The 13,721-nt window shown below is 42.0% G+C and overlaps 1 protein-coding gene across 2 annotated transcripts; it reads left to right on the top strand.

Annotated features, from left to right (window-relative positions):
- Positions 1-1,156: 1,156 nt before the first annotated feature.
- Positions 1,157-13,253, top strand: LOC111977248 (specifically androgen-regulated gene protein). 2 transcript variants are annotated; one of them, XM_024006626.2, is made up of 4 exons: positions 1,157-1,330; positions 7,141-7,311; positions 10,906-11,083; positions 11,237-13,253. In XM_024006626.2, the coding sequence occupies exons 2-4, from the start codon at positions 7,228-7,230 to the stop codon at positions 12,796-12,798; spliced, it is 1,824 nt and encodes a 607-aa protein (XP_023862394.1). In that variant the 5' UTR covers positions 1,157-1,330; positions 7,141-7,227; the 3' UTR covers positions 12,799-13,253. The 2 variants fall into 2 exon arrangements, with proteins under 2 accessions (XP_023862394.1, XP_023862393.1); XM_024006625.2 differs by having other exon boundaries at positions 7,141-7,332.
- Positions 13,254-13,721: the final 468 nt, after the last annotated feature.

Genomic DNA, 13,721 nt, shown 5'->3' with positions numbered 1-13,721 from the left:
AACTGTCTTCTAGTGATTTTGGGGGGGATACATCCATAACAATGCGCTAATGATGTGCGATTTCGCCTGGCATAGGCCACACTGCTCAGAGGAGATAGCCAACTACTCAGCTAACACAATCACTTCAAACTGAAGCTAGAATGACAGCAAATGAGCTGCATTTTGTGTTTTTCTATTGACYTTTCTTAGTATATATCCATWAAAAAATGTGGCTGATTCATGATTTCGACTGGCTGAGAAACTGCCAGCCTGTCTGTCTCCTCCAGTTTCCCAACACTTTCATTACCATACATAGGGACTGCTGGAGATCGAATTTCAATGTTGCAAATGTCGGAGAGGCAGACAGCAAGGTTATTACAAACCTCTGCTGTTGAAAACCAAATGCTAGTCTAAAAGAAATGGGAGATAATGTCWAGATTCTTTTCACCGTGTAGATCTAGAATATAAATAGCCTGGCTGAGTTGATGAGACAGTGGATTGCACAGTCAAACGGAACAGAGTAAATACGTCATAGATTTAGCCGGTGGTAATTTGTGGATCACCATCCAGGATTGGATCACCATCCAGGATTAGACCCACCCGTTGTATAATTTGACAACAGTCATCATGGAAATATGTGTTATAATGTGTGCAGCGGAAATACTCTATGCAAAGTTATTGATTTTCATTTTTGGAATGACAACCATTGGATTTATGTAATTGCAAATCCATTGCAGTTCATGTATGTTGCATACAGTCCAACGGCTTTGTACTTCACTTAAGATATCTGCAGGTAGCCTAGTGGTTAGAGCGTTGGGCTAGTAACCGAAAGGTTGCTAGATCGATTCCCCGATAATTTTGCCTAGTTAAATAAAGGTTAAATAAAAATCAATTTAAAAATACAAATAAATGTATCATTTGTAATATATCATACCATTAYCCTACATGTCAATGAGGCCTAATAAATTATTTGTGCATAATATTCAAGTATGGATCCAGGTTCACTGAGAGTTAATAAGAAAAGATTTATAACACCCGTATTGCCAGTATTACCCCTGTGTACCTCAGTGTCATTATCCTGCTTGAAACGTGGGCAATTTCTCTGTTATCCCATTGGCTCTACCAAAGACACGGTAGATCAGATATGTGCTGATTGGACACAATGGAATTAGGGGGCGGGAGTCTCACTCACCTGAACTTCAACGAGACTGATTTGACAAGGCAGATAGGATAGTTGCACAGAAAACCGTAATTGTATTTAAATGACTTTGGATAATTTTGAAGATATCACGTTTCTTTGAGTGCAAAGTAACTTTGTGAAAAGGGAATAGTACTATTCTTCTGCTCTCAGGTGCGTTTCTCTTTTTATACTTGCATTGTCCTTTAAGTATTTAGGCTCTACGAAACGTTCAAGTTTTTATGCTTTCACGCATGAATTGACAAGGTTGGAATCCTATGCGATGTGTAGATCATCCATAGTCTATGAGGCTACACTATTCTTGGTAATGGTAATGGTAACAATATTTTACTGAACAGTTTAAAAAATATATAATTATGACCAACGTTTGACTGTTGGTCCGCTGTGGATGTGTGTTGAATACAGGTTAGCTTTGGACAGAGGCTTAATTTACATGAGTGTCATGCTGTCAGGGGCAAGGTTATTATAGTTTTGTGTTTTTATAGTCGTTTTTACTTCTATTCATTTTAATATTTGTATTTGAAATTCAGTTTAGTTTCAGTTAGTTTTCAGATCCACTTTAATAGGTTTTATTTAGTTAAAGTTTTATTTAAAAAAAWATATATTTATAGTTTTAGTATTAGGGACAGAAAGAACTCTATGCCTGGGAGGCTAGGAACCAGTTTTGTAACTCCTTGCCACTGTGGGTCAGTAATGCATAAGGGGATGGGTCAGGTCATAGTGTAGGTTAGGTTTAAAGGTAGACTCAGTGAGCTGACGAGGACGCATGAAGTAAACTGTAGAAGTGGGTCAATTTCCACATCAAGGAGCGTTGAAGCGCAAAGCTAAAATATTCAGCTGTTTTAGTCCCATAGCTAGCTGGGTCATTCCTACAATGCATGTGGTTCCTTGTTTTTTTTGCATTCTTTCAGAAAAAGGACATATATATATATATATATATATATATTGGTTAAGCTGACACTTACATTTTTTTTTAGGTGCATTTTCCAACCTCCAAATCCTAACATTTGGAGCCTAAATTAGCCATAGCTCTGTGAGTGAATAAGATTGAGCAGTTGAACAGSATTTTAACTTCTCTATCAAAAGTATTTGGGCATTTTTACATTTGGTAAAATGTCTCTATAATTTAGCTTAACGAGTGGACATTTATGAGTGGGACATGCAGACTAATAACATGAAAAATGGATAAAACTGAGTGTTTATATCTAGCTTTGCCCCATTGTTTTCCCACRAAAGAAATTATGACACTTCCTGAATGTGGTGTCATTGTAGGACAGGGTTGTTTTCTTAAATGGAGAATTACAACTAACTAACGAAGGAAAGTGATATCAGGGACAATCTAATATAAAATAATCATAAATACAATTAAAAAACYTATTAATSAGAGAGAATTTAACTAGGACTATAAATATTTTATTATTTTATGGCTTATATTTCTCGTGTGGAAAAAAACCCAGGCTACATCCACTGAAGAAAAGTGTTCAAAATGTATAAAATTCAATTTCAAGYTCCATATTTTTGTGTTTTTAAGGTAAAGGACACCTGACCTTATATTTAAAGCCATTTSGAATCCAAATTTTACACTAAATGAGAAGTGATATTTCCTGGGGATAGAAAAGGCAGCGCATTGTAGGAATGACCCAGCTACCATGTTGTAGCAGCGTGAAGCACACCCGTACACATGCGCAGATACTCTGTGTGACTGTCTGAGAGCAAAGTCTTTCATCATGCTCATCTCGATGGTCACCGCCTTTCAAAGTTTGTTGCATTCTGGAGATAAAAATTGTCTGACTTGCTCCAACATGTTGGTTAATGGAGTCAGACAGGTGTACCGTGGGAAGGTTTTCCCATGAGAGATGATTGACACATGATTCAACATCATTATCACTGTTATGTGGTATGGTGGCAAAACCAAAGGGTGTGCTCTAATGTGAGCTATAGGTTAGTAATATGTGTCAATGCATACCTGAGATTTGCCAATTCACAAAACCACTCCCAAAGCCGGCCCAACATTGACATTATAATGGTGCAGGTGCAAACTGACTCAGTACCAAGCTTCACATTCATGCATGTTATCTGTGCAGGTTGGGAGTTGCACAACATGTTGTGAATGTCTGTTTATTTACTGTAAATCATTAACTAGTTCTTGCTCTGCCTGTCCTTCATGTTACAGGACACGTATTTCCTTTTTTATCGACACAGTAAGATCATTGTCACTCATTGAAATGGAATCCAAGGCAATCACCATCCTGAATCCCACAGCTTTCAACGGTTCATAGTGCATGGAAGGGCAAGCCAGACAGTGGACACCAGTGCTACCCCTTTTCGTTAACAATGCACCTGATAGGCTCTCTCTATATTTCCCATTCTGCTTTGTAATTTACCTGAAATGCACAGAGGTACATCATCGTATAGGGCGCCAGCCAGGGCGCTTAGTTCAATGACAAACCATAGGAAGTAGGCAAAGTGACATTCCTAGGTGTATTACATCTCTGTGGTGGGTGTAGTGAGTATAGGCTTCTGTCTCTCCCACTACCGCCCTGTAGGTGTGTAGGGAGGTGCTGGGACATTCTCTTTCACTCTGTTGCTCATACCATTATGTCCTCACGGGAGGGGCAGGCAGAATACCTAATTATCAGCKTCTAGACTAACTGGGTGGGAGCCCTGGAATACTGTGTTAACCAACTAGAAAGTCCACTATCTGTTGTTGCCAACACCGTACTGTGTGGCCTATATTGATCCAAATGTTTCTTAAGCTGCCGTTGTTTTATTGGGTGGGGTGATATTCTGTACAGAGTGCCAGGATATATTTGGCAATAGCTTAATATTAGTGTAATTAATATATTCTGTATTAATTGTCCCAACCCAAACRCCAAGGTAATTCAGCAGCATTGTGTGGCCTGTTGACGGATCTTCAGGGTTTTGGTGGAAATAACGCACTGTAGCCTTCAATGGAAATTCACTATCATTACTGTTCCTTTCTGTATGTGTAATCAAATGGTCTCATGATAGAAGTCAATAAAACGCACAGTTATATTGCCACTGACTCACCTGAAAGAGTTGAGCAACAGTATAGGCTGTTAGGTCTATGTCTCGGTAAAATGAATGAAAACAATCTGAATAGTAACTGATGGTCAAATGTAATTTGATATTTTATGTTCTAATGAAATTGCTATAAAAAAAAACTTCATGCATCTTATGTCAACACTAGTACATCTACAGTATTTTGACTACTGTAAAGCCTGGATGCCAACAGCTTGTTGGTGGCATGGCTTGGCATGGGGTGATGGGATTCACACAGTGCAACTTTATAAGGTTTAGTAGGAGCTTAGGTACGTCTGTAGCCCGGATAAGAATATTGTGTGGTTAAAGATCTTACACCTCTTTGCTCCAGGTGGAGCTTAAAGTCCACAACAAGACCATGCCGTATGCCGGACGCTCCTTTGCACTTTAAAGATATACAGCGCATTCGGAAAGTATTCAGACCCCTTGACTTTTTCCACATTTTGTTGTTACAACCTTATTCTAAAATTGATTAAATATATTTTTTCCTCATCAGTCTACACACAATATCGCGTAATGTCAAAGCAAAAACTGTTTTTTAGATTAAAAAGAAAAAGTATTAAAAAGAAAAATCTCATATCACATTTACCCTTTACTCAGTGCTTTCTTGAAGCACCTTCGGCAGCGATTGCAACCTCAAGTCATTTTGGGTATGATGCTACAAGCTTGGCGTACCTGTATTTGGGGAGTTTCTCCCATTGTTCTTTGCAGATCCTCTCAAGCTCTGTCAGGTTGGATGGGGAGCGTCGCTGCACAGCTATTTTCAAGTCTCTCCAGAGATGTTCGATCAGGTTCAAGTCCGGGCTCTGGCTGGGCCACTCAAGGAAATTCAGAGACTTGTCCCGAAGCCACTCCTGCCTTGTCTTGGCTGTGTGCTTAGGGTCGTTGTCTTGTTGGAAGGTGGAACTTCGCCCCAGTCTGAGGTCCTGAGTGCTCTGGAGCAGGTTTTCATCAACGATCTCGCTGTACTTTGCTCCGTTCATCTTTCCCTAGATCCTGACTAGTCTCCTAGTCCTTGCCACTGAAAAACATCCCCACAGCATGATGCTGCCACCACCATGCTTCACCGTAGGGATGGTGCCAGGTTTCTTCCAGACGTGACACTTGGCATTCAGGCTAAAGAGTTCAATCCTGGTTTCATCAGACCAGAGAATCTTGTTTCTCGTGGTCTGAGATTCCTTTAGGTGCCTTTTGGCAAACTCCAAGTGGGCTMTCATGTGCCTTTTACTGAGGTGTGACTTCCGTCTGGAACTCTGGAACAGAGGAACTCATGAGCTCTGTCAGAGTGACCATCGGGTTCTTGGTCACCTCCCTGCCCAAGGCCCTTCTCCCCCGATTGCTCAGTTTGGCTCAGGTGCAAAGCTCTAGGAAGTGTCTTGGTAGTTCCATTTAAGAATGAAGGAGGCCACTGTGTTCTTGGGGACCTTCAATGCTGCAGACATTTTTTGGTACCCATCCCCAGATCTGTGCCTCGTCACAGTCCTGTCTCCGAGCTCTACGGACAATTCCTTCGACCTCATGGCTTGGTTTTTGCTCTGGCATGCACTGTCAATTGTGGGACCTTATATATACAGGTGTGTGCCTTTCCAAATCATGCCCAATCAATTGTATTTACCAGAGGTGGACTCCAATCAAGTTGTAGAAACACCTCAAGGATGATCAATGGAAACAGGATGCACTTGAGCTCAATTTRGAGGCCCATAGGAAAGGATCTCAAATCTTATGTAAATAAGGTATTTTTTTATTTTTTTTATACATTTGCAAARATCTCTAAAGACCTTTTTTGCGTTGTCATTATGTGGTATTGTGTGTAGATTGATGAGGAACATTTTTTACTTCATTCATTGTAGAATAAGACTGTAATGAAACAAAATGTGGAAAAAGTCAAGGGGTCTGAATACTTTCCGAATGGCTCATTAATAGCCTCTCCTTTTCTCACTGCTTGAGCTTTGGCCAGGGCATTGTCTGTGTATCCCTCTATTGGATCAACAATGCAGAGAGAAAAATAGTAGAAAGATAACACGTGGAATAAATACACAATGAGTAACGATAGCTTGGCTATATACATGGGGTACCAGTACCGAGTCGATGTACAGGGGTACAAGGTAATTGAGGTAGATATGTACAAATAGGTAGGGATAAAGTGACTAGGCAATAGGATAGATAATAAGTGGTAGCAGCAGCGTATGTGATGAGTCAAAATAGTTGGTGCAAAGGGGGGTCAATGCAGATGGTCCGGATAGTTATTTGGTTAGCTATTTAGCAGTCTTATGGCTTGATGGTAGAAGCTGTTCAAGGTCCTGTTGGTTCCAGACTTGGTGCATCGGTACCACTTGCTGTGTGGTAGCAGAGAGAACAGTCTATGACTTAGATGACTGAAATTTTTGACAATTTTTACGGCCTTCCTCTGACACAGCCTGGTATAGAGGTCCTGGATGGCAGGGAGCTCAGCCCCAGTGATGTACTGGATCGTACTTTTTGAGGATCTGAGGGCCCATGCCGAATCTTTTCAGCCTCCTGAAGGGAAGAGGCGTTGTCGTGCCTTCTTCACGACTGTGTTGGTTGTGTTGTGTGTGCGGACCATGATAATTCTTTAGTGATGTGTACACCGAGGAACTTTAGCTCTCGACCCACTCCACTACAGCCCRGTTGATGTGAATGGGGGCGTGCTCCTTTGTCTTGCTCTACCATGATATCACTGATCAAACTTTGTCACTGCTAAAAAAGTCCCGGCTTAAAAGCAATAGTATGAGTATATAACATGTCCTAATCTTTAACCACACGGGCTGTAATAGAGAAATGCCACAATTTACACAAGGGAAGCTCTGTAGAATMGATCATCATGATGATGTAATGATTTTTGCCTSAAGCATTAAAACTTCTTTATTTTTCCCTCCCAGTTACTTCCCCATCTGGACCCATCTGTGACTTCCAGCCAATTAGCAGAGGCCCCCTGAAGCCCTGGCTCCTCCCGCTGTCCCTGTGCCATGGCGAAGAGTGACACGTGGCCAGGCGGCGTTGCCATGGAATCCTTGATCAATATGGACAGCGCTGGGAGCTATGACAGTGTGGTCAGCATGAACTCTGGCTTTGTGCGTGCAGAAGCTATTTCCTCCTTTACCCTTAACCACTAACCAGCAGAATAGCTGAGACTCTGATTTCACCGGTTTATGTTTTCTTTTGTTTATGTGCTGCACTGCTGCCATTGTGGTAAACATTTTGGAATTGATCTAGCTAGATGCAATATGTCAAAAAATGAAAGAGTGCCTTTCTCGCTCCCGTCTTGGATTTGATTTATTGACTATGAATTGATATGTTTATATACAGTAGTACAACTGTCTCCCAATGCTAAGAGTCAGTGGGCTACTGGGCTTGTTCATGTTGTGGGTGAGAGATTCAGATGTTTGTTTCAGAGAGGGGCCTTTGAGAGGTTCCACAGAATGAGAGAGAAATGAGAGAGAGCGACTGCTTTGAGGACCCAGTCTGTTCATTTCAGAGCTGTTCAGTGGCCCCTCACTAAAATCCACTGCAATACATTCCTCTGGCAGTGCAGTATAGGATGAAAGCTAAAAGCTAGCCGGGAGGAGTACTGAGGTCATTTCTAATTCCCTCCCTGCTGTGTGAAAGGTAAACGTAACTTTGATCRGCACTGTGTCTACAGTCTCACTGGGCTTCAATGTGCTGTTCAGCCTACATTAGCTGAGAGAAACAGAGAGACTGATTATTAAGAACTGAAAACCAAGCCAAAAGAGTTTGAAGGCCTTACCTAATTTTATACAAGGATATCATGTTCACAGACATACCTCCCAGCTAGCATATTTGGTTCCTTGGAAGTTGTGGAAACGTATATTTTTAGTTTCACATTGGTTGTGGGAACGAAGCCATACATTTCCTGACTGGTAAAACTGAAAGTTTTTTTAAACGTTGTGAGAAAAGGTTATAGGTTATTTGGAGGTTTATGAATAACTTCCTTAACTTTCATTGAATGTTTTAATAACACTGCTAACTTAAAAGCGCAGATGGAAATGTATTTCCTTAGTCATGCAAACACATGTATTTTCAAACCTATAGTCTTCTGTTTTCTATCCATGGAATTAATCCGCTGCGCCACCAGGATGGCGCTAGCATGCAAAAGAAAATTACGCATACAAAGCTGTTCATTTAAGTTTGTTGAAACACACCCCATTTCAAAGGAAATAAGCACTCATTAAGATCAGGAGCTGCCAATTAGTGGGCATGGCCAACACACCTGAACACACTTAACATGATTGAGGATAGAGTGAGTTTTGTTGATGCTGAGAATGGAATGTACAGTACCAGTCAAAAGTTTGGACACAACTACTCATTTCAGGGTTTTGCTTTATTTTTACTATTACATACATTGTAGAATAATAGTGAAGACATCAAAACTATGAAATAACACATATGGAATCATGTAGTAATCAAAAATATGTTAAACAAGAGATTCTTCAAAGTAGCCACCCTTTGCCTTGATGACAGTTTTGCACACTCTTGGCATTCTCTCAAACAGCTTCATGAGGTAGTCACCGGGAATGTATTTCAATTAACAGGTGTGCCTTGTTAAAAGTTAATTTGTGGAATTTCTTTCCTTCTTAATGCGTTTGAGCCAATCAGTTGTGTTGTGACAAGGTAGGGGTGGTATACAGAAGATAGCCCTGTTTGGTAAAATAACAAGTCAATATTATGGAAAGAACAGCGCAAATAAACAAAGAGAAACGACAGTCCATCATTACTTTAAGACATGAAGGTCAGTCAATCCGGAAAATTTAAAGAAATTTGAAAGTTTTTTCAATTACAGTCGCAAAAACTATCAAGCGCTATGATGAAACTGGCTCTCATGAGGACCGCCACAGGAAAAGAAGACCCAGAGTTACCTCTGCTGCAGAGGATAAGTTAATTAGAGTTACCAGCCTCAGAAATTGCAGCCCAAATAAATGCTTCACAGAGTTCAAGTAACATACACATCTCAATATCAACTGTTCAGAGGAGACTGCGTGAATCAGGCCTTCACGGTCGAATTGCTGCAAAGAAACCACTACTAAAGGACACCAATAAGAAGAGATCTGCTTGTGCCAAGAAACACAATCAATGGACATTAGACCGGTGGAAATCTGTCCTTTGGTCTGATGAGTCCAAATTTGAGATTTTTGGTTCCAACTGCCATGTCTTTGTGAGACACAGAGTAGGTGAACGGATGATCTCCYCATGTGTGGTTCCCACCGTGAAGCATGGAGGAGGAGGTGTGATGGTGTGGGGGTGCTTTGCTGGTGATACTGTTAGTGATTTATTTKAAATTCAAGGCACACTTAACCAGCATGGCTACCACAGCATTCTGCAGCGAAATGCCATCCCATCTGGTTTGTGCTTAGTGGGACTATCATTTGTTTTTCAACAGGACAATGACCCAACACACCTCCAGGCGGTGTAAGGGCTTTTTGACCAAGAAGGAGAGCGATGAAGTGCTGCATCAGATGACCTGGCCTCCACAATCACCTGACTTCAACCCAATTGAGATGGTTTGGGATGAGTTGGACCGCAGAGTGAAGGAAAAGCAGTGCTCAGCATATGTGGGAACTCTTTCAAGACTGTTGGAAAAGCATTCCAGGTGAAGCTGGTTGAGAGAATGCCAAGCGTGTGCAAAGCTGTCATCAAGGCAAAGGGTGACTACTTTGAAGAATCTCAAATATAGTTGAGAGTTGTTTTAGCTCTTTTGGTTACTACATGATTACATTCATGTTATTTCACAATGTTGATGTCTTCACTATTATTCTACAATGTAGAAAATTGTAAAAATAAATAAAAACCGTTGAATGAATAGGTGTGTCCAAACTTTTGACTGGTACTGTATATGTTTTAAAATAATATTTTTAGAARGTTCTTTGAACATTACTAAAGATTTCTTGTGTTTTTTTTTAATGGAAAGTTTTTTGTTAATGTTCTCGGAACAATTTGAGAACATGAATTTAAATAAATCCATGAGGAAACCTGTAGGAAAAGTTAGTCTGAAGGACTGAAATTCCCACAGAAGAACGTTGGTTCTTAACCTTCTTGGAACAATTTGAGAACATTACTTTAAATAGAACCATGAGGAAACCTGTAACAAACGTTATGCTGAAATACTGAAATTCCCACAGAAGAACGTTGTTTCTTAACATTTTCTAAACTCTTTGAGAACATTCCCAACATCAAACCAGTTGGAGAACGTTTCTAGAAAATTACCAAAATGTAACCATATTCTAACATTTAGGAAAAGTTATGTTAAAGTAATGAAATACCAAGAACATATGTATTTTTTTTTGTTAAGTTCCTTAAATGTGCTGAGAATGTTCCAAAGCCAAGCAACTATGCTGCACCATTCCCATAATTTGTGGGAATGTTTTATGCAAAATGACCATAGAACAACCACGCTCCCACCAAGCTCTAAGAAACATATCGTTCTCAGAACATTATGTGCTAGCTGGGCTGGCATACAGTTCTACATACAGTAGTTATGTAATCTTCATTAAAGGGTAGCAATTAATTGCATTGTTATTTTATTCTGAATCTGCTCGTACTCTACATTTCTAGTTTGTCTATGTTTACGGGTTTCTTCTTTTTGTTGTCTTTGTGTTTGTGTCCTCTTTGTGTGTGTGTGTGTGAGGCAGAGTGATGACAGTCTGGAGTACCTCTCTGTTGAGGAGCGGGCGTGCCTCATGTTTCTAGAGTCCACCATTGAGTCCCTGGAGATGGAGGAGGACAGTGGCCTGTCCAATGATGAACCAGACCCCAGCAGCCTGGTAGCCAAACATGACCACCTCTCTATGGGACAGACTAGACTGGAGGGTGAGTACGACTAAAAATAGTTTCATCAGGATTTTCCCATGCAGGACACAAAAAAATGTGTCCAGGTTTTAGGTCAGGATTGTGCGAGCCAGTTTAGCAACCTGTGAGAATTTGATAGTAAAATAATTCCTGCTGTTTCTGCCTGTCTTCTAGATGTATCAAAACTCCAGCATGACGACTCAGGAAGAGATCGGAAGTCCTATCTGAACTGCCGAGTGCCTACACCACTTCTTCTGGCAAATGGCCTTGCCAGTATCCAGCTCAAAGTCACAGGGGCAACCACCCATCCCAGTGTCCCAACTGCAGCAATTGAGCCCAAAGCCCCATTAGTAGCAACCCAGCCGAGAACCCCAGYGGCAGTCACTGATCTGAAACCCCAAAAGGTAATCACTGAACCCACAGTCCCAGAAGTAGTCACAGACCCTAAAGCTCCAAAGATAGCAACTGTGCCCAAGACCTCAGAGTTGTCTTCTGACATCAAAGCTCCTGGGTTGGCCACTATCACAAAGGTTCCGGTGCTGTCCACTGAATCTAAAACCTCCAAAACAACCCCTTCATTAGCCACATCAGATGTTCCCACAGATGATTCTGTGGACAACATGCCTAAAGGAGTCTCTGTAGACAGCAAGCCTGCGAAGTGCAACACTAAGGTTCCGTCTGAGCTGGATCTGAAGCTGATTCCCCCTCCCTCAGACTTCAGGGATGATGAGCTAGAGGAAGAGAGTGATCCTCCAGTGCCTGCAGAACTCAGAGGTCCTCTGACCTACAGTGAGCTGGAGCAACTACGCAGGCAGGTCTCCATGAAGAGAGCTGCACCAGCCTCCCCTGGAGCCCAAGATGCACCACCTTCTAAACCCTGTGTTGATCTGCCTGTCAGTACCCAAGCACTACCCTCCCCCATTCCTGATGCCCTGGAACCAAAGAGCCGGCCTGCTGTGGCCCCTAAGCCCAAGAGGCTTCCCTCCAACATCATCCTGAAGTCTCACAAGTTAGACAGTCACCCAGGCCCCTCGCCCATTGACAGGTCAATGATTGACCCCCAGAAGGTGCGCAGGGAGGCCCTACGGAAGCTTGGGCTCCTGAAGACTGAGGATGGAGACTCAGGCCCTGTTGTTTCATCCAAATCCAGGAAGTCATGGGCACCCCCTCCTTCTCACAGCCTGGTTACCACCCAGACCAAAGCCCCAGCCCAAATCCCTACCCCATGTCCATTCCCAGCCATCACCCTTACCCCAGTTCCTGCCCCAGCCCCAGTTTCAGTGACTACCCCAGCCCCTCCCACTACCTCAGCCCCAGTCCCCATCCCAGCCCAATTCAGTGACAATGCCAAAGCTCTGCCCTCACCTGCTACACTTCCTTCACCACCCAAGCATATTCCCCCTCACATAGGGGTCAAATCAGCGACTCTGGAGCACTCCGGCAAGGGCCTGAGCAGCTACATGGCCAGTAATGCCTCCCTCAGGGCCAACCAAGGTCCCAAAGTCGCACTGTCCCCTGGCAACCTGCGCAACTCTAGACCCCGCCCCGCCTCCCTAGGAACTGGGAAAGACTTTGTGAATGTTCAGGGTGAGGCCTCCCACCCCCAGCCAGGTCATGGGGAGTCCACGAACAAGCTGCCCCGCTCCCATGGCATCAGTGTGCTCATCTGCCCCAACAGCAAGAGTGGAGAGGACCGACGGGAGGCCCTGAAGAAGCTAGGACTGCTGGGGGACTGAGGGCATGAAGAGGGGCAATGGAACTGCACCATTACAGAATCCATATGAGGGGTGAGGTCTGAGGAGGATGTTCTTAATATGGATTCCGGACAACTAAGCCATCCTCTAGTCTTTGGTCACTGGGAKACTTACATTTATGGGAAGATTATTCTCCCCATAAAAATGCCTTCTTTAAAGCAATATGCAAGGAGCACTATTTGATTGATGGAGAATTACTTGGCTCTACAGACAGCTACAGTATATATTCATAGAGGGCAGTGTCTTTTTGCCTTACTGCACAGAAATGCTGTATGTACCCGAAGACTGCCTTTTAATGAATATCATGATTACAATATACTACTATGAGATACTACACTAACTACAGTATGCAGTACAGTAGGTAAATGAAAGGCTGTTTGTAAACCTCATTTGACATATTCAGTAATTTTCTAAATAAAATATAATAAACTCCATGAGGGATGTTGTGTTATGAAATTGTATGGCATCCTCTTATGAAGACCAATACACAATCTGTTTTCTAAAATGGGGAATACACATGATGTTATTGTTACAGTTAAGGATGTGCCTTTATAAGTTCTCATTTCACGTAACCTTTGACAAGAATACTATTGTTTTAACTTCCTAAAGTTCCTCTAACCTCCCCTCAAAGTTATTGTTTTTTMGGGGGACCATGGCAACCAGTAAAAATGTTTTTGCTGATTTGCAATTTGACTCTGACTCAATTCAATGTGTCAAAAGACTTTGTTTGATGTAGTGATTGTCAGTTGTCAAGGAACCAAATTAAAAGGTAGAAAAATTCACTACTACATAGCGTACAGTACGTAGATAGMAGCTTCAGTCAGTCAGTGGCCAGTCAATGATAGGAATCTGAAACATGGTTTTAGGTGTGACGCACATCACAACCCATACTAACTGGTTGCTGA

This window comes from Salvelinus sp. IW2-2015, linkage group LG17 (assembly GCF_002910315.2).
Source record: "Salvelinus sp. IW2-2015 linkage group LG17, ASM291031v2, whole genome shotgun sequence".
NCBI classification, from domain to species: Eukaryota; Metazoa; Chordata; class Actinopteri; order Salmoniformes; family Salmonidae; genus Salvelinus; species Salvelinus sp. IW2-2015.
The sequence above is the reverse complement of the archived record's forward strand: the minus strand, read 5'-3'. Positions and strand labels throughout refer to the sequence as shown.